Raw genomic sequence first — 26,320 nt, forward strand, 5'->3', positions numbered from 1 at the left:
TAAAAAAACCAAATAAATCAACAAACACAGATCAGAAATGAATATAAATGATTCAAATGATTAGAAGTGATTAGAAGTGATTAGATTGAATGTGTATATATATGAAGAATCTTGTTTGAAATATTAAGACAAGAAAATTAGTTTGTTTAAAATTTGTAAATATAGTTTTTGTCAATAGATAAATTTTATTTTTTTTTTTATTTTTATTTTATTTTATTTTATTTTATTTTATTTTATTTTATTTTATTTTATTTTACTTTCATATTTCTGTTATTAGCATTATTTTTTGATTCAGTTTCTGCCAAAAGTTTAATTTAATTAATATATTGTTTTAAAAATAAAGGGTATAAAAGTTATAAATAAATATGTAAATAAATATGTAAATGTGTAAATACTGTTCAAAAATTGAATTAAAAACATTGAGCTTATATAAGTATTGTAACTAATTAGGCAAGTAGGTACGGAAATAAAGCCGGGTAAATATCACATGATTATCTGAAAAGGTAATCGAATATTTTATCACACATGCCTTTTTTCACTAATTTTATATTAGAAACATGTTATTGAAAGTTATACAGAATCAGAATGTTCTTTTTTTTCATTGTTTATTGTTTTGGTTAGTATTGAGTTCTTTAGCGTAGTAATTGGAAATGAATTCTGCTATGTATTTGGATTAAGAATGGTAGTGAACAAATTTGAAGATTGGAAACGCGAAGGAAAAGAAAAAGTCACGAGTGGCCAGCGTGAATATAATTGGTATAAACAGTGTAGTGTAAAGTGTAGGGCAACTAATATAAGAATAATATAAGAATAAAATAAGAAATGCTAAGTGAAAAACGAGAAGTGAAAAGTGAAAATTGAAAAGTGAAAATTGAAAAGTGAAAAGCGAAAAATGAAAAGCGATAAACACATTAGGTGATGGAATTAAAAGAGAGCTGGAAAGGAAGTTTTAGATAGATTTGAATAGTAGATGGCATTTTGATAAATTTATTCGATAAAGTAGGTACATATAGATAAAGAAACATGTTGAACATGTTGGCGCTGCTTGGGAACGATAGGAAGAAAACAAGAGAGAAAGTGCAAATGCAATAGAGGGATCCTATTTGACGATAAACTATCTCTGAGCGAGAAAACAAAGGACGAGAGAGTGTAATTGGCAAATGGTGAAGCAGAGCAAATGGGTAGTGCGAAAGATAGTAGAGATAAAGCAGAGGACGTGGCGAGGTAGATCAGTAGGCTGAAGAAGCGATAGCAGATAAAGATGGAAACAATAGGGCTACACACGTTGTGCACATTATCGAAGTAAGACAGCCTTGGGACGAAAAGTTTCAGAAGGTTTCAGAAAGCTCCAAGAGTTGAACGGTTGGCAAAACAAAACAAGGTTTGGGAAAAGGAGCTAAAAGCCGAAGTTGCAGTGGAAAGATTGGGCCAAGCCATGGTGACATGGTGATTACGGTTTGCACCAAGCAATGGTTGGAGGATCAAGAGGATGGAAAGAGAGGAGCATGGGTAGGGCTCAGATAGAGATGAACGAGCATTGTTGAAGAACGCGAGTGGTCATAATGGCTGTAGTGGTAATTGCAATCACCTTACTCGCTGGGCAGCCTGGGATTTCTAAACTGGGTGATAGATGAGTCATGGAGGATGGCTTTCAGTAGATGAATAATGGCTACTGGAATAATAGCTACTGGAGTAATGGCATAGCTCCTGGCTTTGCAGCGGTAGCTTGGTAGCTGCATCGCTTTTCAGTCTCTAAGCAGCATAGAATACAGCTAAATAATAAGTATTTATTAGGTATTGAATAGGTATTTAATAAGTGTCTAATACGCATTGAATACGTATTATATAATATTGAATCACCATCACTGATTGCTTCGCTCGACAAGCTCTGAAAGCCCCAGCTGTGCGCCGGTTTGAGTGTGCTGAATGATGAAGAATAAGGAATGCCTGTTGCTTTTTTGTAGTTGTTTTATTTCTCTTTCTATTGTAGTTATATCTACCTCTACGTAGCCCTCCCAAACCAGCCAATTACCATCCTCCTCTTCTGCTCTACTTCTCTCTTATTTATTACCTTCAACATCGTACTAAATAATATTTCTAAGACACCAAGTCGAAAACTCCACAATTAACTTCTCCCTTAACTCTTCACTCTTCACTATCTCCCACATATCCTGGTTATCGTTATTTTTCTTACTCCATTCACTTTTTCTGCTTATAACCTCCTAGGCTCGCCTGGTCTGGCTTTGGTTCTGTCTTTTCTCGTTTGTTTGTTTTTTGTTTTCGCTATCCTAATCGTATTCCATTTCTATATCTCCTACACTCTCACCTCAATGGTAGATCCAGTCATCCAAAGGAAAAGAAGTTCCACCATCAGTAAACTAGGAAAGCTCTTCCACTCTCACACTTCTCTCTCCAACCAGCAAAATCCTCCTCAACATTCTGTCCAACAAAAAAAAGAAATCTTCTCCAACTTCCTCTCCCCAAAATCTTCTCCAAATCCCTCGCCAACACTCTCCCCAAAGACCTCTCTTACCTCAAAGAAAAACTCTCTAATTTCTAATCCAGCAACAAAACCCATTCCAAAGGCTGTCAATAGATCTCCCAATGCTAACTCGATTTTAAACTCCTTTTCCAATTCTCTATCAACGTCTATTTCCCCATTATCATTAAAACCACCTTCCAACAAAAACAACACCACCACCACTGCCAAATCTAACAATAAATCACTAAAATCAAAACTACTCAATCACGATCGTAAAACCTCAAGCCCACTACCAAATAATTCTTCTTCAACTAATCTGAATCTGAATCTAAATCTAAATTCAAAATCCCTACTATCAATCAACTCAAAAAGAAAATCCTCTTTCTCAAAATCTTCCGCCTTTTCTTTATCAAGTCTTAAAAGTAATCCCAATAATAGCCATAACCATTCCCATAATAACACTAATAATATCCACTCCAATAACCAAAATACAAAAGCTTATACCCACTTTTCATTAAACTCTTCATCTTCCTCTCTCTCTTCTTCTGATGAAAGCTTTTACCATGGAAAAATCTTATCCACAAACAAAAACTCAAGCTCCTCTTCTTCCTCCTCCAAATCTCGCTTGAATTCAATCTCAAATCAAATCTCTTCTTCAAATTTAAATTCAATTGTTCCCACTAAAAGACACTCGAGCTTGAAACTATTTCAAAAGAAAGAATCAACTTCCCACAATACAAAAGATACAATCAATAACAATAACAATAACAATAACAATAACAATAACAATAATAATAATAATAATAATAACAATATTCAAATCAAATCAAAATCATCAAAACTGAAACCTTCTTCTCCTTCTAAAAATTCAACTTCCTTCACTTCTTTTTCCTTTTCTTCAACTTCAACTTCAACTTCAACTTCAACTTCACCTTCAAATCTAAATTCAAATTCAAATTCAAATTCAAATTCAAATCCAAATCCAAATCCAATTACCTCTTCAACTCAAAAAAACTCCCTCCTAAATGATCCAGTACCGAAAAATAAAACCTCAATCAACGCCAATTCATCCTCTCACTCAACCTCTCCTCCTCCTCCACCTCTATCTACACCCATCAACTCTTCAAACTCAAGATTTCAACTATTCGAAGATGGCTCTCATATCCATCGCCTAAAAAATACAAAAGGTCAAGAAAAAGTTGGTAGTCTTATCAAAGACTTGCTCGGCGCTAAAAAACTCAGAGACGAAGCTGTTAGCGCCATCTTTGCCGATGAAAACGACACTGAAATCAAAAACGAAATCAAAAACGAATCAAAAAACAAAAAAAAACATAATCCTCCTCTGCTAATAACTGGCCTATTAAATGAAGTAAGAAAAAGTGGTGCCGGCGTTAACAACATCAACATCGACAACCTCGATAACTTGGTCACCAATAAAATCGATTCAAGATCCTTTGTCGAAAAATATGGCAAATGCCAACAAGTCATCGGTAAAGGTGCTTTTGGTACTGTTAGAATCTCTCATAAAGAAATCAAAATCGGCAACTTCAAACATAAAAACATGTATGCAGTTAAAGAATTCAAAAGAAAAGAAAACGAACTATCCTCATCCTATAAACAAAAAATCGCTTGCGAATTTAGTATATCCTCTCTATTACAACATATTAACATCATTCATACTCTAGATTTGCTACAAAATGCAAAAGGCGATTATTTTGAAGTCATGGAATTTTGTAATGGCGGTGATTTGTTTTCTTTAATCATCACTGCAGGAAAATTAGAGTACATCGAAGCTGACTGCTTTTTTAAACAACTAATGAGAGGTGTTTCCTATATGCATGATATGGGTGTTACTCATAGAGACTTAAAACCAGAAAACTTGCTACTAACATCAAATGGCTGTTTAAAGATATCCGATTTTGGTAATGGTGAATGCTTTAGATTAGCATGGGAAAAGGAAATCCATTTAAGTACCGGAATCTCAGGATCAAGTCCATATATTGCCCCAGAAGAATTTATTTACGAAGAATATGACCCAAGACCTGTCGATATTTGGTCTTGTGGTGTCATTTATATGGCAATGAGAACTGGTAGACAGCTATGGAAAATCGCCAAAAATGACGATGAATTTTATCAAAAATACCTAAAAGGTAGAAAGGATGAAGCAGGTTACGAACCAATTGAAAATATTAAAAGAGCCAGATGCAGAAATGTCATTTATTCTATATTAGATCCTGTTCCATCCAGAAGAATCACAGCTAAAAAGGCACTAAACTCTGAATGGGGCAGAGAAATCAAATGCTGTCGTGCAGCAGAGGTGCCATCTTAAGGGACTGAAAAGTCTTAGAAAAGGAAAAAAAAGCAATTAAATTAAATTAAATTTTATAAACATAAAGATGAACCAATAAATTATATTATAAACATATTATGTTCTTCATTCAAGTACTTCATTTAACTATATCATTCACCGAGAAATAGCTTTTAATTACTCGTTCTATTTTTATCTTCGTTTCCAAGCTATATTACCAACTATTTTTTTTTTTCAATCTAGATTCTTATCTTTTTTCTAACATTAATTCACTTTTTTGTGTTATCATTTTCATTCTTATTATCATCATTATTTACATTTTATTTTTGTTTTCTTTTTTTTGTTTGTTTTATTCTTTTCCTATTCTAGTATTCATTAGCTGGTCTCTATGGCTGGTTACTATTTTTGTTTTGTGATGTGGCATTAACTCAATACACAAATAATAAATTACCCACACTGTAGAAGCAGAAGCAGCAAAAGCAGCAAAAGAAGCAAAAAACCACTGCAGCGGATCTGGTCGGGTAACCCGTCTCAAACCTTTTTTTTTTCCTAAATAAAAATACTTTCCTCATCTTTACTTGTTTTTTTATTACAATTTATTGCAAACTACTTCAAATATTCATTATTTTAATCTAAAATTCTTGAGTTTTTAGATTTATTTTGTTTTAGTAGGTCTTTTGTAATATTTTCAAAACTATTTGCTCTGAATTTAGCTTTTTTTCTTAGCTTCTACGCTCAATTTTATGTCTTTTTAACTACTTTATTAGTTTCAGTATTTCAGTTATGGTTGATATGATTGATGAAGAGGTTCCATTTGCTTCATTCCCTTCAAGAAAGAGAATCAGAATTGAGAGTGACGATGAAGATGAAACCTACCGTGACCAAGAACATCTTCAGCACTCTCAAACCAACGGAATCACTGATGAAAATAGCAAAAATGGAATTTCAAATGACTATTCAGACAACTATTCAAATGGTTATTCAAATGGAAATGCTATCACTAATTCTAGTATTGATTCGCTCAAGTCTGAAAATGAAAGCTTGGAAGATATGACATTCAGCTCATTTAATAGTTCTGTAAATTTGAAATCAAAAGTTAATGGTACAAAATCAAAATCAAAAACTTCAACTCCAAGACAACCTAGAAAAAAAGTTGCAAAAATTGTTGATGACGAAGATGACGATGAAGATTATCAAAACGATAATGAAAAACATGAATTTAAGTCAGAAGATGACAGTTCTACAGATAATTTAAAGAAAAAGAAAATAAAAGATGAAGATGAATATGAATATGAAGAAACTCCAAAGAAAAAAACTCAAGCTAAGGCCAAATCAAAGAAAAAAGATCTGGAAAATGGGAAACCAAAATCAAAATCAAAATCAAAAGTGAAAAAAGAATCTGATGATAAGAAAACATTAACAAAATTACAAAAAGAAGAGGCCAAAAGAATCAAAGAAGAAGAAAAGAAAAAAAAATTAGAAGAAAAAGAAAAAAACACTTACAAATGGTGGGAAAATGAGGAAGAAGGAGATAAAGATGGTGAAATCAAATGGCAAACTTTAGAGCATAATGGTGTAATGTTTCCACCAGAATATGAACCTTTACCAAGTAATGTTAAATTATATTATGATGGAAAACCTGTGGATTTACCTCCAAAAGTTGAAGAAGTTGCCGGGTTCTTTGCAGCATTGATAGAAACTGAGTATGGTAAAAATCCTATTTTTCAAAAAAATTTCTTTAGAGATTTTAAAGATCTTATAAAAAAACACAATTCAAAAAACCCTGATGATAAAATTTCGATTGAATCGTTTGATAAATGTGATTTCACAAAAATATTTAATTATTTTGAAGCAGAAAAGGAAAGAAAAAAGGCGTTACCAAACAGTGTTAAAAAGCAACAAAGAGATGAAAAAAACAAATTAGCAGAACCCTTTAAGTTTTGTTTTGTTGATGGCAGAAAAGAGCAAGTTGGAAATTTTACAATTGAACCTCCAGGTTTATTTAGAGGTCGTGGATCTCATCCCAAAACTGGTACATTGAAAAAAAGAGTGTTCCCCGAAGAAATTACAATAAATATTGGCAAGGAGGCCAAAGTTCCTGAACCACCAACTGGACATAAATGGGCAGAAGTCAGAAATGATAATACAGTTACTTGGTTAGCAACATGGAAAGAAAACGTTTTAGGACAGAATAAATATGTTAGATTTGCTGCAAATTCGTCATTTAAAGGAATGAGTGATTTGAAAAAATATAATAAATGTAGAGAATTAAAAAACCATATTGAAAAAATTCGATTAGATTATAATAAAAATCTTAAATCTAAGGTCATGCAGGAAAGACAAATTGCAGTTGCTATATATTTCATTGATAAGTTGGCATTAAGAGCCGGTGGTGAAAAGAATACTGAAGATTTAGCCGATACAGTTGGATGTTGCTCGTTAAGATATGAACATGTTACATTGGAGCCACCAAATTATGTCATATTTGATTTTTTAGGTAAGGACTCTGTTCCATACCATCAAAAAGTTGAAGTTGATGCTCAAGTTTTCAAAAACATTCGAATTTTTAAAAGACCACCAAAGAAGTCTGGTGATAAATTGTTTGATAGAATTGATCCAACAATTTTAAATAATTTTTTGCAGAATAATTATATGAAGGGATTAACTGCAAAAGTTATTCGTACTTATAATGCTTCGAATACAATGCAGGAACAATTAGATTTGATGGAAAAAAAAGGGAATTTTAAAGGATCAATTGAAGAAAAAATTGTTGCATTTAGAGCAGCTAATAAAGAAGTTGCAATATTATGTAACCATCAAAAGGGAATTACAAAGAATTTTGATGAAACTCTTCAAAAGTTTCATGATAAGATTGAAGAAATGAAATGGCAAAAGATGAGAACAAGCAAAATGCTAAATCAAATTGATGAAAAATTTAAAGCTAAGAAATTGGGATTTACAAAAAATAAAATTAAAGTGATCCATAAGAGGATAATTGATAGAGAAAAGGAAAAAATAATAAAAAAATTTGACAAAGAAAATGAGAGCTTGAAATTTGAAAACAAGAAACTATTACCTAAAAGTGAGTTAAAAGAGAGATTAACCAAGATCGTTGAGCTTGAAAGCTTTTATAAAGAAGAATATGAAACAGGGAAAGTTTCAGTTGGATTAAGTAGTAATGTTACTGTATTGCAGAATCAATTAAAGAAGTTTGATACTAGAATCAAAAATGCTGCATTGCAACTACAGGATAAAGAGGACAATAAGAATGTTGCACTTAATACGTCTATTATGAATTATATAGACCCGAGGTTATGTGTGATGTTTTGCAAAAGATATAAAGTGCCTATTGAGAAAATTTTTTCTAAAACAATTCGAGATAGATTTACTTGGGCTATACATAATGCGGATGAGAACTGGAGGTTTTAATAAGACAATTAGAGTACAGGAGACTTTTAGTTTTAATAGAAAATGATTATAAATTGGTTAACTTCTATGCCTTATGTAAATTTATAAAAAATTTATATTTATGTTTATACTGATATATAAGTTTATATCAAACAGCAAAATTTGAACGTTGAATAAACATAGAAACGGATATTAGTTGGCTTTGCTACAGAATTGGAGAACTGAGGCCAATTAAGGTTTTGCTAACGGATCTTAGTTTTTTTGTTAAATTATTCATCATCAAAGAGATGTCAAACAGTGAAATAAACTGGAGAAATAGAGAAAATACGGAAAGGATATAGAGATATATAAAATATATAATAAAATCGTATCCGAATGATAGAGAACAAGAATATTCCAGCTACTGAGTTATATCAGAGGAAATTTGAGCTGAAAATAAGTGATGGTATTGATTCTGCTGATTTAGTTGACAATGATATTGAAATGGATAAAGAGATAGAAAATGATAACAAGAACGTTGATATCAATAATATAAATAACGATAACAATGAAAATTCTAATATCAATAACAACCCTGATATCAATAACAACTCAAGCAGAAATACCAGTATTATTACTGGCAATAATAACAGTGTTAATGGTAATGGCATTGATAATCACAATCAGCTCAACGCTACAAATGGCAACAACAGAGTTGGGCCAAATCCTTTTGAATTTCAATTCATCAAAAAAGACAAAAACACTTCTAGAGACAAAAAGAAGCAAGAACTAGAAGATGATAGAAGAGGAAAGAACAAGCCAAAGAAGACAAGTTCTACTTCGCAGCTGCAAAGCCAGCAAAACAAGGTAAAAGAGAGGGAAGAAAGAGGGAGGTCGAAAGTGAAGGTGGTGAACAGCAGCCACAACGGTAGCAGTGAAGGCGATCCACAGCACAGCAGCAAAGACAGCACAGGAAGCACCAGCCAGGGTATATCCGAGGCCGAGGAGGAGCAGGAAATGATACGGTTGTTTGGAATCAGCCACTTCACGTCCACAAAAGGAAAAAAGGTCGAGGGTACCGACGGTAGTCTTGTCAGCACCAACAAGACCTCGAGTTTCCGTCAGTACATGAACCGGGAAAGCGGTTTCAACAGACCGTTGTCACCCCCCGGAAGAAGCACCAAGAAACGTAGGAAAAATTAACCGAATACACGCTCAAGTTTCGGGGACACACCGGGTTTGGCGCTCCTTCGTTTTTCGGGTCTGAGCTGCTTTCGCGTCGTTCTTCAGCTTCTCTTCGTTGAGCTGATTTTTTTACTGCGCTACTTTTTTCTTGTAGGCGATGATGACAAGATCAAAGACAAACAGCAGGAAAATACAGTCCACTTTCAACTTCAAAACGAACGACGATGGATCAGTGATAATCGGCAATAATTGTGCTTTGGACTCCACCATAAAGCTCTTCCCCATAAGTAACAGATTGAATATCGAGCAAATCATCGATTTAGATGATGGAATCAATAACAGTTCTGATATTGATGCTGATCTCAACCTTGGAGATAATGCTGATTTGTCTGATGATTATGACTCCAAGATATTGGATCTTGAATCCAAGATACTAAATTCGAATACTAATATCAAAAAGATAACTTCTTTGGACTTTCTCAATCTATCAAAACAAAAATTTTTAGATGATAAGAAAACTGTCAAAAAGAAAAATCAGAAAAACAGTGCAACTAATACTAGTGGAACTAACACCAAGAAAAAATATAAATTTAAAAATAAATCTTTTATTGTATCACTTAAATTTACAAGCATAACACATCGAAATTTAATTCAGAAAATGGTTAGTAATAGTGAAAATCCGTTTTTTTCAAGAGGAAATATTGATTATTTATCTATTTTACACAATCCTCCAGAGATAATTGATCTTGATAATGATAGAAATATAAATAATTCATTTGTTGTCACTTTAAAATTCAAATCGAGAAAATTTATTAATAGATTTTCTTCAATTATTGAAGCTGATGAGAATCCTTTTCTTACAAGAGGAAATATCACTCATGATGAAACTATCTTGGATGAAGATAAAGGTGATGATAGAGATAGCGATTTTGAATTAATAACCGATTTACCAAATCAGAATACAAAACCCGGTAAACAGAAAACTTATAAAAACCCTTTTTTCGCTTCAGTTGCTGAAAAGGCTAAAATTTATGAATCAATATCATCATCAACTTGTAATTCTACTGATAATTTAATTTTGCAAAACAAAAATTTAAGAAGGAATTTTAAAGAGAAAAAAATAATTCATACAAGATTACCAACAAGAGAAGAATTTTTGGTTTATGATAATTCTTATTACAAGGAATCTTATAAATGCCAATTTAAGAAAAAATTTGATGATTTAAATATTAAATTGAAACCTACTAGCCAAAGAAATAAAAGAAAAAACTTGATTTATCGAAATTTATTAGATGGTATAAATGGCAATGATTATGAAAAGTTAATCAATATCAATAGCAGCACGAAAAAACCCGGATATAAATATTCTTTTAAAACAATAACAAATGCGAAACTAATAAATAGGATAGAACAGGAAAAATCTCTATATGATTCCATTAATAAATCACAAGTCTTTGAAAAATTCAGATATTATTTAATTAAAAACTCTTCTTTACCAAATTATGAAAGATTTCGGAATAATTTAAATAGTTTATTGAAAACTCAATTATGGCAAAACTTTTTTGCTCCTAAAAATTCAAATCAATTAATTTTTGATAAAAAGTTATCACTGAATATATTAACTTGGTTAAAAACATCTTTTATAAAGTTGAAGAAAAAGGAAATAAATGATAGATTCCCAATTGAGAAGAAAAAAAAAATAAAATATAAAAGATGCTCAAAATATGATGATCGGTATGATTCTGATGATGATCTAGATGGATTCATCGTTAATGATTATGAAATTGAGTATAATTATACTAAAAACGATTTAAATTATAGTTTGAATAATGATAATGTTAATAATATTTCAGATGATGACGATGATGATAATTATGGTGATAGTAGTAATTCAAGCAAACCCTTTATTCCACTAATGATATTATCTGGTGAGTCTGGAAGTGGCAAAACAGCATCACTTTATGCAATCATGAATGAATTATGCGGGTATGTTCATGAAATTAATACTAATCAATCGAGATCAAAGAAAGATATGATTAATTTATTAAAAGAGCTTTCTACCACACATAGCATTCATAATAAGAATCAGAAAAATACGAAAAATACAAAAAATACGAAAAATAATTTTTTTGGTATTAATGTTAATAGTGATAATAACATTGTTGATAACAATGATAAAATTGAGAAAAATCATTTTCAAAATGGGATAATTTTATTTGAAAATGTAGATATACTATTTCAAGATTTTGATAAGGGATTTTGGAGTTCATTAAAATTTGCTTTAAACATTAGTAGAAAGCCGATAGTTTTGACATGTGAGGATTATAGCAAGATACCGAATGAGTTTCTTAAAATAGCAGAAAGAGAAAATTCGTGGATTCATTTTGATGAAGACTGTATTGATAAAAATGAGTTGAAAATGTATCTTTGGTTGTGTTGTATGTCGAGTGAACGATGCAGGATATCCAAGGGTGTCATCAATGAGATTATTAATAGAAATGGATGTAATTTGAAACGATGTCTTAATGAGCTTCAATGGTTGTGTATAAATCCAATAACAAAGGGAATTTCAAGTAAAATTGGTAATACTAGTAACGGTGGCAGCAATAGTAGTGTAGAAGACACTAATGTTATCGATCTTGATCTTGATGAAGATGATGAAGATGATGAAGATGGAAGTGAATATAAAGAATCTAAGAATATAGATAGAGAATTTGAAAAAAAAAATAAAATGATTGAAAATGAAGAAAGTTTCTTCCATATTCAGGATAATGATATAAAAATGGAGTTTAAAGGATCAAATGATTTGGATTTTGTTGTTACCATTGATATTGATAAGAATAATATTATTGGAAATGAAGAAGGAGAAGATGATGGTGTGACATATGTTTCAAGCTTAGAGGAAGAAACTGAAGAGCTTATTAAGATTTCTAAAGAATTTGATAATAGATCAATGTGTGATATGATATCAAATAATACTAGATCATCGATCAAACATTATGATGTAAACCAGCAATACTTGGTCTACCAGAACAAACTATGCAAGGATAATACAAACAATAAAGAGAGAGAAAAATATAAGAAGGAAAGAAATAGTAAGAATAATAGAAGTAATAAAAACAATAAAAACAATGACAAGGTGACTACGCAGTTGGATTTTGATCTATATCTTAATGACGATTTTGAAACCGATAAAATAATAGTAAACAATTATGAAAGATATTTGAGCGAGGCAAACTACTTGAGCATCCATCCGTTGCCATTTGAATTGGACATTGGAGAAGAGTTGCTAAAGACAATGAAGGTGGGACCTGATAAGGAAGATAAGCGAGAAAATTTGCTGAAAAATAAGATCATATCTGATGTGAAGGAGTACCTTGGCCATCGGCTTAAAAAAAAGATTCTGAAGCTGAGATACACTAGGACGCTGGGCGAGAGCGAAGCCAATGAGTACGAAGAAATCCGAGACTCAGATTGCATCAATATCTTGAGCTGGAACAAGATCATCTTGGAGATGTCACCTATGGTCAGAGAAATAGCCCGAAACGAATGGGCAATAAGAGTAAACACAACCCATCCAGCTTACGCAGCAAGAGACGTAACAATGAACGAGATGGTGCAGCATATGCACTTTGGCCACGATGGGAAGGAAGTGCTCCAGACATTTCTTCCCCAGAACAGGCCCTAGTTTTGGCAGCACCAACAGGAACAAAAGCAGCAGCACCGGAAGCACATGCCGAGCCGGGGCTGCTGGCGCCAGCAGTGTGGGTCCTTGCCTCGTCTAACGAAAACGGACGACGATATAATCAAACGCTGAGACACAAACATGGCCAACTACCCACTGAACCCAACTGAACCCAAACACCATAGACCAGACACAGCGCAAGCAAAGGCCTTGTTGTTCTGTGGGCTCATGGCCCGGTGTAGGACTTACCTTCTGGAAACATGAAATCGGGTACTGATATTGTCGTGAATGCTTAATCGAGTGTTCCTGCTGCGTTAACCGATGTTTATCTCCAGATCGTTTAGCTGGATGGGTGAAATGTGATCACTTGGTACTACCTCTGATACTGGATAATGTAATTACACTGAAGTGGGTGGTTTAACTTTTTTCTGGATGCTTCGCACTTCCTTCAATTCGAATCATTATTAAAGGCCTATTTTTCACTTCTTTTAGTCCTCTTTGGATTTTCTTGTCTTCTCAAAAACACTGCCCACATCGTTCTCCTCTTATCTTCACAATCAATTTACTGTCCTTACTCTGTATCAATCTAACCATGTTCCTTAGATCTGTGCTTTCGGTGTTGTGCCTATCGTTGGCAAAGGTATTTGCTGATTCAAGTGATCTTTACATATATTCTGATTCCGATTCTGATTCCTTAGTCTTAGGTGTCGTTAATAACGCTTTGGTCCTAGGCTCTGACATCGATTCAATAACTGTTATAATTAAAGACGATGGTTCTGCTGCAATCAAAAATTCCAATGCTTATCTTGCTGTCAACAGTGATAACCAATTAACTCTTTCTGGATCACCTTCATCGACAGGTTTTTACATTTCTGACTCCTCTCTTTTTTACAACACATATGGCTCTTTTTATATCTGTCAGCTAGATGACTATTATGCAATCTATTCTGATGATGATGGAATATGTTCAGATCCCACTTCTGTTAAATTGGTACCAAAATCTTCTTCCGGCTCGACAATCTCTTCATACACTCCAGATGACAGTTTTGCTACTACAATTACCTCTACTGCAATTGCCTCCACCACAGCTATTGTTGTACCTACTGCTAGCGACGACGATGATGATAACAGTGAGAGCATAACAACACAAACTCTTTATTCTACAAGAACTGTCGATGGTTCAGTTGTTCCTGTTTCTACCATCACTGGCGGTGTCTCTACTTTAATTTCCTCGAGTTATGTTACTTCAACTCTTACCACAACTCTTTTAGTTCCTGTCACTTCAACCTTCACTTCAAAGGGCAAGGATACTCTTCTTGTTGTTACCACTTATACTGAAACTGTTGAAACCACTTCATGTGTCACATATCTTGAAACTTCTATGATTGTTTCAACTGTCTCTACTGAAACTATTACTCGTAAATCATGTCTTGAAGGTGATTGTTTAAGAGTGAAAACTTCCACTTACATCGCTGTTGTTGATCCTACTAGCTCACCACTGTTCTCAAGTTTTAACACTTCATCTTCATCCAAATCCCTGTCCAAGTCTTCCACCAAGTCTTCCTCCTCAATTAAACCATCATCAACTTATTCAAACTCCTCATCAAGCGATTGCTCTTGCAGCTTTACTGAAACTGAACTTGTTATCGTCGCTCCATCCGGATTTTCTATTGAATTTGAAACAACTGATGATCAATTTACCTTTACTACAACTTCTAAAAGTACTTCTGAGGGATTTTTTGCTACAAAGACAACTACAACTGGATCTGGGTTTTTCGTTGATTCCACTGATGCATCTGATTCTAATGATTCTAACGATTCTAGCGATTCAACTGATTCAACACAGTCCGGTGTGTTTTTTGATATTGAAACTCAATCTGGTGAAAGTGGTTATTTATTTACAACTTTACAAACCTCTGCTAGATCTACTTCGGGTGCCTTGGATCTGGATTCAACTACTACTGCTCAAGGTTTTGTTGCTTTTGAAGACTCTGCTTTATCCTTATCAAAATCTTCATTCCTATACTTATTAGTTTTCATTCCCTTGATGCTTTTTTAAATTAATTTGATATAACTGAATCAAATTAATTTTATTTTTAAATCTTTCAATCTTCCATTTTTTCAACTTTTTTGTATTAATTTAATTATTCTTTTTCTAATCTGGTTTTGTGAATAAATTTAAAAACGGTTTAACAATTTTTTTTACTGTTTGGTCAAGGTTTTTCTCTTTCTTATCTCAATTACTTTTATTCTTCTATTCTTTAATATTTAAAGTCTTACTGTTACAGCATCAATTATCAAAGAAAATTTTTTAAAAAAAGTTAAAAAAAACAACTAATTTATTTCTATTTCAAGTTAATTTAAAATAATTTTCAAACTATTCTTGGGTTAAAACAGTACAAAATCAAGTCAATTCCTGGTAATATTGAGTTGAGAAATCAATACTATATTTTTATTAGTTCCTAATAATTCAATCCATTTCTCCTCTATTTCTCAGGCACTTGATACTTGAATTTCCTTTATTTTTCCTTTTCCAATTCCCTTCAATAACATTTATCATTAAAATGGCTTCTCAATTAATACGCTCATCTATAACTAAATCATTGGTCATTAAAATGGTTTCACAATTAATATTTTCATTTACAATTAAATTACTTAAGAACATATATCATCATACTTAATTCTAATTTTTATGTTAAATAAACTATTGTTTAACCAAATGAATTTATGTTAGCTCAAATCCATCCATCCCAAATATTACTTTGCTATTTAACATTAATTTTGCATTAGAAATATTATATTTAAAAATTGTTATTTTTCTTTAATTGAATTGTTTTACTTTTTATTTTAATATATTCAAATGGAAACATTAATTCGGTCATTTATTCGGAACAGTTATTTTGGTCAAAACTTTAACATTTACGTATTTTTATTTATTATGGTTTATTCTTGCATTTATTTATTTTCTTTTACAAACTTATTTTTTTTTAAATCTTAAAAAAAATACTCTTAACTAAACAATTTAAATATAAAGTGTTTAACATTCTTTCCAATAATTGTAGAACTATTTTAAACGTACCCTATTAGAAAATAACAGTATTCGTTGTTTTTCATTTGCTTATTAATCTTTAAAAATATATAAATTGGCTTTAGAAGATATTTGAGTACTATCAAAATACTTTTCAATACTTATCCGTTAAACAAGATTTACTTTATGATATGCAATTTTAGGAAAAAACTAAGATTCTTCAGATTCTCAACAAACGCTTTTATTTCTTAATTTATGGAATAAAATAGAACTATTTACATCAAATTATTTATAGACTATAATAAATCAAAAAAATTGACTTTTGTACTTGTCTTTTAATAATCTATACTGATAATTTAGCATCAACAGTTGAGGGATTCTTCTTTAAATTCTTTTGAGCCTTTTGATAAAGATTTTTAGATACACCATTATACTCATCAATGATTTGGTCTGCATCTGGGAAAGCATTCTTATGAGTTCCAAGCAATTTATCAACTGCATTATTTGAAACATTTTTGTAGTTTTGATCAATAAACATAGAAACACCAGAATTTAAAGTAACATCTAGTTGCTGCTCTAAATTAAAACGTTGATTTCTTTGAGCCGGGATTTCAAAAGCTTTTTCGATTTTTTCTTTCAATTTTTCCTCTGTTATAACAAAATCTTTCGATTTGTAATAAAGTTCTAATAATCTTTCAGCCTGGTTCTCTTTTTTTATTAGCAAAGAATTATTGTAATTGGCTTTTTTCTTCATCATTAGTATTTTTTTCTCGTCTTCTGTTCTTCTTCTAACTAATGGACCTTTCAAAAAACTAGAAATGGTTGGTAAGGTTAAAGAGTTTTTCTTAACAAAAACTTGATTCTTCATGTCTAATTTTCTCTGCTCTTTTCTTTTTTGCTGTAAAAGCACTTCTTTTTGCTTCTCGGCCTCTATTTTTTGAAGAATTTTTTGCTCCTCATTTGTATAAGCTTCTAATAAGTAATCTCTTCTTGTTTTGGCTTTTTTCAATTTAACCTGTTGAACTTTTGGAAAACTTCTAAATTGTTTGGAGTTGAAATCGATTTTTTTTTTAGGATTCTTAATAGTATTAGCAATTAATTTTTTGACAGGAGTATATTTAGGTAAGATCAAATTTCTTGTCGAGTTTTTTGGGTGAGGAACATCTTTGGCATAACCAGTGTCTGGAATCTCCTGTCTCTTGGGATGAATAATTGAGTGCTTAAAAATCTTGCGAGCCTCTGGCAATACACCACTAGGTTTGAAACCATATTTAACCAACTTGTTAACCATCTCTGCAAATAACCAACACTGATTGCACCAGCCAATGAAGCATTTCCTTCAGCAGCTGAAAAAAAATGATAAAATCAACTTTGATTTCACGTGACTTAACGTGACCATATAAGTGTTAACGCACTTTTTCACGCGATTATCATCCAGTTCTCACGCAATTTTAACGGGTGTGGATTAGAAGAAATTGAAGATTATGTGATAAGGATATAAGATCACAATGATTTGGAGATAATTTTTGTTTTTTGTTTTTTGGTTGAATTTAGAAATTAGAAGTAATAATGTTTTCATCGTTAGTCGCTAGAAGATCATCTTCTATTGCTGTATTGTTTGTTAGGAATGAACGATTTTTCAGTTCTTTTTATCGGGCTAGATATGCTAAATCAGTTTTTAATAGTGATTTGAATTTCAATAATAATTTTGGAAATAATTATATGCCAAATATTGTTTATTTGAATAAAAACAATGATTTTTTACCAATAGATGATATAAATCCTATTGAATTTAGAGAAGAGTTGATAAATACGAGTGCTGATTTAGGCTCTTCATCTTCTGTTGAAGAAGATAACAAAAATACTAATCAAAGTGATATTTATACACAATTACCAGATGATTCTCAGTTTATTACGCAACATTACAATGAGTTAAAGATTTTTAAAAGTCATTTAGTGAAAAACTATAACAAAAAATTTCAGGATTTTAAAGCAAGTGAATTATTAAAAGAGTTGATTTTTTTCATTAATAGTAATATTGAGCAATCAAATAAGGCAAATGGTACGATAGAGGAGTTCAATGTGAGAACCTTTAAAAAATTTTATAACAATATTAAAATTACATTAAGATTGAATGGTAATTATACGTTTACATTAGATTTATTACTACAAAACAAGGAAATTTTCGATAATATTAATAAAAAAATTCAAGATAGCAAAAAATAAATAGTAAAGATATTATTCTTATTTTGGTTCATATTTTTATAGGTATTTTGATATAAGTGTTTATAAAATTTTCAATATTTTTTTTTTTTCGATTAAATAATTTTTTTAGTATTCAATTGACAATAAATAGATAATAGAACAAGATATAAAATCAAACTTACACAGGTAGGGCTTTAAAAAGAAATTATAGGGCTTTAGCGATTTACAGATCTCAATATGAAATTGAGGAAATTGGGGGAAATTAAGAGAAACCTTTTATTTTAGTTATTATGATTTTGTTTTTCAATCTTTATTTTTTGAAAGATGAATTCTAAATTGATTTTAAAAGAGTTTATTGATTCAAATGTGTTATTTAAACTAATTTATAAGACCAATGTCATGAATAATCAGTTGTTAGTAAAAAATATATTGATATTAGATTCCTCATTTAACCCACCGCATAAAGCACATTTATCGTTAATTAACAATTCAATAAACTATTATAATACAAAGATCCATAAGGAAAAGATTGAAAATGAGGTCCTATTATTATTTTCTACCAATAATGCTGATAAGAAATTTGATAATACAATTGAGGATTTTTCAAATAGATTGAATATGGTTAAATTATTTGCGGATTATATTAATGTCTACAGTGGAAATAATGTTAGAATTGGGTTAACAAAAAATGCTAAATTCATCAATAAATATAATAGTATAAAAGAGGAGTTTTCTAGCTTGAAAACTGATATTAATAAGTTTATCTTTTTAATGGGATTTGATACGTTAATCAGAGTTTTTGATTCCAAATATTATAAGCCCTTGACAGTAGAAGAATCTTTAGATGAGTTTATTAGAAATTCCAGATTATTTGTTTTAACAAGGAAAATGAATGAAAATGATAGAGATAGTTATGGGTTACAAACTGGGTATTTAGATAGGATTTCTAGGACCGAGAAAATCATTCCAATTGATTGGTTAAGCCATATAGATTTGATAGAAAACAGTGAAAAGGAAATGACAAGTGTGTCTTCATCGGATATCAGAAAGAGAATTGGGTTGAATGAGGACGATTGGCAATTCCATGTGGTTGATTCCATCAGAGATTACATTATTGAAAGAGGATTGTATAGAGGTAGATAGTAGAATAGGAAAATAGAATTGGATAATATACTTGTAGGCAGATAAAGCCAGTCTATATCCGTCGGGCGGGAGTAGCTTTTCGAGCCTTTTGAAAGCAGTTTTTTGTATGTGCCGAAAGAAGCAGGATGTCGCGTGCTTAGTCAGTGCTTACCCTGCGGCGGAAACCAGCGAGAATCTGGAGAAAGCTGGAGAAAGCTGGAGAAAAAAAATTGCAGTTTTATGAACAGGGGGTTTAATAATATCACAAATGTTTTTGAATGAATTTTCTCCATTTGAAAAAAAAATAACTGTGTAACAGAAGGAAAAACTCGAAAGAAGAGGAGAAATTGAAGTTATGAATAGGATTGTTGATTACCGCACAAGGCTTTCATAGGATGGAAAAGCTCTCCACTGATTAATATGAGGTAAAAAGAAATAAAGTGAGACAAATTGGTAAAGAAAAAAAAAATAAAACAGAAATTAAATTTATTGAGTTGCTTCTTTTTCGCAACAGTTTTTGGCCGCGATAATCTGGATGATGATTACAAAAAGGGAAGAATAAGGAAGGAGTTAAAAAGCGCACTATATTTGTACTTGACGATAATTTTTTTTCAGAAAGTGATCATTTATAATTCAGTTAGTGAAATTAATGGGATATTTAGGATTATTTGGAATTCTTTTTCTGTTTTGCTAAGTTTTAAATCTTATAAGTACATATAAAAGTTAGGCTATATTTCTTTATTCGAATTGAACTTGTTTTCTTATTGATTTGGATTGGATTGCAATTTTTTTTTATTTTTCTTTTGAAAAGACAGCAAATTAAGAACAAATATTGTGTATAATATAATCAGAGAAAATGAACACAGATACTAGGCGTAAGTTTTAAATAAATCAAGCATTAAGTGAAAGGAAAAAGATAGAATAGAGTTGATAATAATGAAACAATCAAGAATTTCAGCAAAACAAAATGTAATCAAAAACAATTTTTTTTTTCTATTTGCAATTCTAATTAGACTTAAAAATTAGGATATTATTCTAATATATTTTAAATCCTTTTTTTTTATTTAATTTAATTAATATAGCACTTCCATTCGTTTATCAATTTGGATCAGGAGCAATTGCAGGGATCTCTGAGATCTTATTATTATATCCATTAGATGTTGTGAAAACTCGTATTCAATTACAAATTGGAAAACCTCAAATTGGGGCCAGTAGTACATATTATACAGGAATTATTGATTGTTTTACAAAGATTGTTAGAAATGAGGGCCCAACTAAATTATATCGTGGAATCACTGCCCCAGTATTAATGGAGGCGCCAAAGAGAGCAGTTAAATTTGCAGCCAATGACTCCTGGGGACAATTTTACAGAAAGCAATTTGGCGTTAAAGAAATGAATCAATCGTTATCTATATTGACAGGAGCAAGTGCCGGTGCTACAGAAGCATTTGTTGTGGTGCCATTTGAATTGGTCAAAATCCGATTACAAGATAAAAATTCAGCAGGCAAGTATAAAGGAATGATCGATGTTATTACCAAAGTAGTTAAGACAGAAGGTTTATTGGCAATGTACAATGGGTTAGAGTCAACATTATGGAGACATATCGCATGGAATTCGGGTTATTTTGGATGTATTTATCAAGTTAAATCGTTGTTGCCAAAACCTCAAAACTCAACAGAAAAAACTGCAAACGATTTGATTTCCGGTGCTATTGGTGGAACAGTTGGTACTATATTCAATACACCATTCGATGTTGTTAAGAGCAGAATCCAAAATACAGTAAAAGTGGCAGGCGTCACACCCAAATATAACTGGACCTTCCCAGCAGTGGCCACTATCTACAAGGAAGAAGGGTTTGCAGCATTGTATAAGGGTTTCTTGCCCAAGGTATTGAGGTTGGGTCCAGGAGGCGGTGTTCTATTGGTTGTGTTCTCGCAATGCATGGACTTCTTTAGAACCATCCACTACAAAGACCAATGATTTGGTGATTGCTGCTCTTTATAGAAAAGCTGGATAGATCAATAAAGCGTAATCCCATTCTGGAGAACACTGCAGTTGCACGCGGCTCCGCGTCTCTTCGCAGAGACCGAAGGCGAGTAGCGATTCCGATATAGGCAAGTGGGAAACCGGCGCGCTCCCACAAAAGAGCAGTCGACGCCGGGTGGAGCAAGAAAAAGACGCGGAAACTTGTGCTGCTTGGGCCGGCCGAACGTCCTGGGGTCTGATACGAAATGCCGCCTCCATCCCGATCGCGCGCTCCCGGTCGGTCAGGCCTCGCGCTGTCTGAGACCGGTCTGTTTGCGGGATACTGCCCACAGAGATGCCTCCTATGGCTCTGCATCAGCGTGCAAAGAGTGCAAAGAGGGAAACACAACAGTCATGGCAGTCATAACAGTCGCAGCACAGAGCGGCCAAAACACCCATAACAACCAAAAAGTTAAAATGGGCCCGGTTGCTTCTTATCAGTTTCCTCCTGGGCCGGCGCCAGTGCTGTGGTTCTGGTCTGGATATAATTGCTATCTTTCCAAAGTTACCACATCGGGCAATATTAAGGTTATTTTTCGTGCATTACTATGTGAAATTTCGTCCTTTGTCGATAACCGGTCCCAAACATCAAAATATATTTCAATGTATTAACTTCAATGCAATCCAAAATCAAGCTCAAGACAGTCAAAAAGAAAATTTTTCTGCTTTTTCCTTAATAATTGTGTCGAATATATCTTGATAATTTGCTATATTTACTAATAACAATTCAAAACAATGAAACTGTAATTCATTCACAATAGGTAACATATATCCTATTTTCTTTCCATCTCTCTCTGACTTTAATCTAGCTCCATTACAACCATCTTCTTTAGGGTTTCCCAAGCTTCAAATTTTTTAAAATTTCATATATAAGTTATAATTATTACTAATTTAATTATATCCTTTTTCATTATTTAGTATCATAATCTCTTATTCCCAAATATATTCTCAACTAAATACCACTTTATATAATATAAACTGGATTATTTTTTTTTTCATCTCTCCATCATTTCAGTTTTAACACTCAAAATCAAAAATGAAAATTGATAATAGACGTAAGTTCACTCATTATTCATTATTCATTATTCATTATTCTTTATTCATTACTCATTACTCATTACTCATTATTCCTTATACTCAATATTCTTTTATGACTCTATTTAAAATTTTTATTGTCTCATTAAATTTTTTCTTATTTCAATTTTCACAAATTTATAATTTCAAACTTGGTCATCATTATAAACACACCCTTTAAACAACAGTTACTAACTTTCTCAATTTTAGCTATCCCTTTTTACTACCAATTCCTATCCGGTGCAATTGCTGGCATAACTGAAGTATCAATAAACTATCCTCTCGACGTAGTCAAAACTCGTCTTCAATTACAAATTGGCTCAAAGGCAACCGCTGCTCTTAATAATACTCCTCACTATAACGGTGTTTTTGACTGTTTATCCAAAATCCTCAAACATGAAGGAATAAGAAGACTATATCGTGGGATTTCGGCTCCAATCTTAATGGAAGCTCCAAAAAGAGCTGTTAAATTCGGTGGTAATGAAAGATGGGGAATCTTCTATAGAAATTTATTCAAAGTAGATGAAATGTCCCAGGCTTTATCCATACTAACCGGTGCAAGTGCTGGTCTAACTGAAGCTTGTGTCATAGTCCCCTTTGAATATTGCAAAATTCAATTACAAGATAAAACAAAACATTCTCAATACACCAATATTCTAGATGTCGTTAAAAAGACCATCAAAAATCATGGAATCCTAAGATTATATACCGGTTTAGAAGCAACAATGTGGAAACACTCCTCTTGGAACGCTGCTTATTTCGGTAGTGTCTTTCAAATTAGAGCTTTATTACCAAAACCAAAAAATTCAACTGAAAAGACTATCAATGATCTAATAGCTGGTGGTGTCGGTGGCATTATGGGCACAACTGTTTCAACTCCCTTTGATGTTGTAAAAAGTAGAGTCCAAAGTCAACCACATACCCCAGGTCTCCCATTGAAATACATTTGGAATTGGCAATCTGTTATCCTCATACATAAACAAGAAGGTTTCAATGCCTTATTTAAAGGTTATGCCCCAAAATTATTGAGATATGCCCCAGGTGGTGGTATTCTATTGGTTGTATTCTCCGAATGCATGGATTTCTTTAGAAAATTTCATTATAGCGATCAAGATAATGATCAAAAACTTGTAAATAAATTTACCTAGATTCAATCGTCAGATTATCTAATAATTAATAATTAATATCCAATTTAAAATTATAACAACAGAGCAACAAAACAAAAGCACCAAATCAAATCAAATCAAATGAAAATTTATAGACCTTTTTTCATCTCCTTTTTAGTTCATTGTTCTTTTTTTATTAGTGGTTCATATTTTATTCATACATATATTTATATACAAATCTGTTTTATATACCTTTTTTTGTGTGTTTGTTTGTTTGTTTTTTATTTTAATTTTAATTTTATTCTCATTTTTTTTTTCATTCAAGCAAATCATTTTGATTTTGATTTTGATTTTGATTTTGATTTTGATTTTGATTTTGATTTTGATTTTGATTTTGATTTTGATTTTGATTTTGATTTTGATCTTCACCTTCCTGATTTTTCATGCTAATTTTCATGTAATGAATTTATCAATTATATCCATTGTATATACTACATATTAATTAATCTTAATCATTATAAGCTTTCATAAAATATATAATATTTCAATTTATTTAAAGAATTTCATATATTCCAATCCCAATTTTATTAATATACCCCATATCCAAATGGTCAAGATCTAAATGAAAATAATCCCTCCATGTTTCATTAAACTCAAAACTACTACTAAATTGATATTTCTTCAAAACTGTTTCATATGACATAATTGGACTAACAAATAATAATCTAAAGTCTTTAGACTCATCTGTTTTATTATTATCAGCAATAGTATTTCTGATATTGACTTCATTTTTGATTTTCAATATTGAATCAAAAATTTTATCAATTTTTTCTAATTCCATGCTCATTATATCAATTAACACATTTTTCTTGGAATTTTCAATCAAATTTAAATAGTCAAACTTTAAAATTTCTTCCAAGTTATCAATGTATGCATCATTATTTTTATCAAAAATTAAATCATCATATTTTAAAACATTCAAACTTTTATCTCCCAATAACCAATCTGGAGGTGAATATGTCCTCCACCAAATGCTTATAATTGGTATATTACGTTCTAGCTCTAAATGAGTTTCATGAAGATAATTTAATGCTGTTATTACTCCTCCCTGATGGAATATTCCCATTAATACACCAAAAAGTATATTAAATAAATACCATACATTAATAATAACATTTAATAATTTGTTTTTAGGGTATTTAATTTTTTTACTTTTTGTACTATTTTTTTGAATTTTTTTTTCAATAAATGAATCAAAATTTAAAGCTGAAATCATTAATGGGAAAATTGGAACCAAAAACCTTGCCTCTTGATGTGGAATTATCGATAAAATTAATAGACTTGAAAGTATAGTCAAATATATGACTTTTGTCTTCTCAAAACGATCTTTATCAAAATCTGAAGTCTTATTTTTTAAAATGAGAAATTTCAAAAATTGATAAAAATTTGAAATAAAAATAAAATAAAAGGGTCCCAATAAATGTATCGAGTTTACTGTTATATGAGTAAACTTGTTATGTAGTCCATGCTGTGAAAGATTTGAAGAATTAATGTTATAAATTATATTGTTTAGTGGAGTAATAATTAAATTCTTATTTAATATTTCTTTGTCAATATAAGTTATAATTGGTGATAACTTCCCCGATTGAAGAGCATAATTTTTAAGTAGTGAAAAATACTTAAAATTCAAATACTGGTTATCAGGAATAAAAAAATCAAAAGACTTATTTATCAATTGATAAATTGGGGCGATATTATAGTGTATGGATCTATCACTCAATTGATTTTCCAATGAAAGAAAACTATCTGTATCAATTTTAATAAACCAAAATGTCGTTATTATAAGAGTTAGAGTGAAAACCAAAAAAGATGTGAACTTCTTGAACACAATAAAAAATTTCAATAAATAATATAAATTGAATAAAATAAAAGCAGGAAAAGTTATCCTATTAAATATACCAATTGGTATTAAAACAGCTAAAACAATAAGATGAAGATAGTAATTTGATACTTTTTTTTTTAGAAGTATAAAATTTGAGCTAGTCTTTAATTTTTCATAAATATCAATTTGAATTTTTAAGTAATTCAAAATAACAAGGCATGGTAATAATATCAAAGTTTCTAAACTATTCGAAAAGGAATGAGACTGATAAATCCAAATAACGTAGGACGAATATGTAAATAAAATTATTTTCAAGTTGTTTTTGAGTTGAAATTCGTGTTTTTGCTTATTTTTTGAATCTTCAGCCTTTGGTTTTTGTTGATCAAATTCTGTATTTGTATATTCAAAGAATAAAGATAATTTGATCAACGAGTAATCAATTATAATCCATGATAAAAGCATAAACCATATTCTGAATAGATATAAAATTTTCAATGGATTTGACAAAGTAATATTATATTTTTCATCTAAGAAATTTAAAATTTTAAAAATTGGAGAATAGAATAAATAAAGAGGCACAAAACTTCTAGCAGGATTTGGTGAAGTGAATTCCCAGGGCAATGAAGAATTATTGTGATTCATATGTATGATTGACAAAACCTGAAAGTTTTGAAAATGTTCATCAGGATGAATATATGAATTTTGTAGAGCAAAGAAAACCCGAAAGACGATAGAGAGCAAGAGCAATGTTATTAGTTTCTGGGACATTTCAAAGCGACCATCTAGAAAAATTACAACGATTATAATAAATATAATGCTTAAGATAGCAA

At 31.2% G+C, this 26,320-nt stretch overlaps 10 protein-coding genes across 10 annotated transcripts; 8 read left to right on the forward strand and 2 right to left on the reverse strand.

The window, feature by feature from the left end:
* Positions 1-3,614: 3,614 nt before the first annotated feature.
* SAT4 (serine/threonine protein kinase SAT4) lies at positions 3,615-4,811 on the forward strand (the record flags this gene model as incomplete). The annotated part of the gene is made up of 1 exon (XM_020190355.1): positions 3,615-4,811. A coding segment is annotated over one exon (1,197 nt), but the record flags the coding sequence as incomplete, so codon positions are not given.
* A 1,029-nt stretch (positions 4,812-5,840) lies between these two features.
* Positions 5,841-8,219, forward strand: TOP1 (DNA topoisomerase 1; the record flags this gene model as incomplete). The annotated part of the gene is made up of 1 exon (XM_020190391.1): positions 5,841-8,219. One exon carries the CDS (start codon positions 5,841-5,843, stop codon positions 8,217-8,219), a length of 2,379 nt encoding a protein of 792 aa, XP_020048794.1.
* Positions 8,220-8,573: 354 nt separating this feature from the next.
* Positions 8,574-13,050, forward strand: ELG1 (Elg1p; the record flags this gene model as incomplete). The annotated part of the gene is made up of 2 exons (XM_020191653.1): positions 8,574-9,269; positions 9,517-13,050. The coding sequence occupies 2 exons, from the start codon at positions 8,574-8,576 to the stop codon at positions 13,048-13,050; spliced, it is 4,230 nt and encodes a 1,409-aa protein (XP_020048795.1).
* Positions 13,051-13,639: 589 nt separating this feature from the next.
* ASCRUDRAFT_69286 (uncharacterized protein) lies at positions 13,640-15,106 on the forward strand (the record flags this gene model as incomplete). Its single annotated transcript, XM_020191654.1, has 1 exon — positions 13,640-15,106. One exon carries the CDS (start codon positions 13,640-13,642, stop codon positions 15,104-15,106), a length of 1,467 nt encoding a protein of 488 aa, XP_020048796.1.
* Positions 15,107-16,133: 1,027 nt separating this feature from the next.
* PET123 (mitochondrial 37S ribosomal protein mS26 PET123) lies at positions 16,134-17,366 on the reverse strand (the record flags this gene model as incomplete). Its single annotated transcript, XM_020188935.1, has 1 exon — positions 16,134-17,366. The coding sequence occupies one exon, from the start codon at positions 17,364-17,366 to the stop codon at positions 16,419-16,421; it is 948 nt and encodes a 315-aa protein (XP_020048797.1). The 3' UTR covers positions 16,134-16,418.
* A 230-nt stretch (positions 17,367-17,596) lies between these two features.
* Positions 17,597-18,310, forward strand: FMP23 (Fmp23p; the record flags this gene model as incomplete). Its single annotated transcript, XM_020192841.1, has 1 exon — positions 17,597-18,310. A coding segment is annotated over exon 1 (461 nt), but the record flags the coding sequence as incomplete, so codon positions are not given.
* Positions 18,311-18,592: 282 nt separating this feature from the next.
* Positions 18,593-19,505, forward strand: POF1 (nicotinamide-nucleotide adenylyltransferase). The gene has a single exon (XM_020192842.1). It carries the CDS (start codon positions 18,605-18,607, stop codon positions 19,421-19,423), a length of 819 nt encoding a protein of 272 aa, XP_020048799.1. The 5' UTR covers positions 18,593-18,604; the 3' UTR covers positions 19,424-19,505.
* Positions 19,506-19,977: 472 nt separating this feature from the next.
* On the forward strand, positions 19,978-21,392 carry ASCRUDRAFT_135505 (mitochondrial carrier). Its single transcript, XM_020189092.1, has 2 exons — positions 19,978-20,277; positions 20,485-21,392. Exons 1-2 carry the CDS (start codon positions 20,259-20,261, stop codon positions 21,381-21,383), a joined length of 918 nt encoding a protein of 305 aa, XP_020048800.1. The 5' UTR covers positions 19,978-20,258; the 3' UTR covers positions 21,384-21,392.
* Positions 21,393-22,464: 1,072 nt separating this feature from the next.
* ASCRUDRAFT_69291 (mitochondrial carrier) lies at positions 22,465-23,650 on the forward strand (the record flags this gene model as incomplete). Its single annotated transcript, XM_020191656.1, has 2 exons — positions 22,465-22,483; positions 22,713-23,650. 2 exons carry the CDS (start codon positions 22,465-22,467, stop codon positions 23,648-23,650), a joined length of 957 nt encoding a protein of 318 aa, XP_020048801.1.
* Positions 23,651-23,924: 274 nt separating this feature from the next.
* On the reverse strand, positions 23,925-26,258 carry SMP3 (glycosylphosphatidylinositol-alpha 1,2 mannosyltransferase; the record flags this gene model as incomplete). The annotated part of the gene is made up of 2 exons (XM_020191807.1): positions 23,925-24,054; positions 24,205-26,258. 2 exons carry the CDS (start codon positions 26,256-26,258, stop codon positions 23,925-23,927), a joined length of 2,184 nt encoding a protein of 727 aa, XP_020048802.1.
* Between the last annotated feature and the right edge of the window lie 62 nt (positions 26,259-26,320).

The sequence above is a fragment of the Ascoidea rubescens genome (assembly GCF_001661345.1).
Source record: "Ascoidea rubescens DSM 1968 unplaced genomic scaffold ASCRUscaffold_3, whole genome shotgun sequence".
Classification (NCBI taxonomy): Eukaryota; Fungi; Ascomycota; class Saccharomycetes; order Ascoideales; family Ascoideaceae; genus Ascoidea; species Ascoidea rubescens.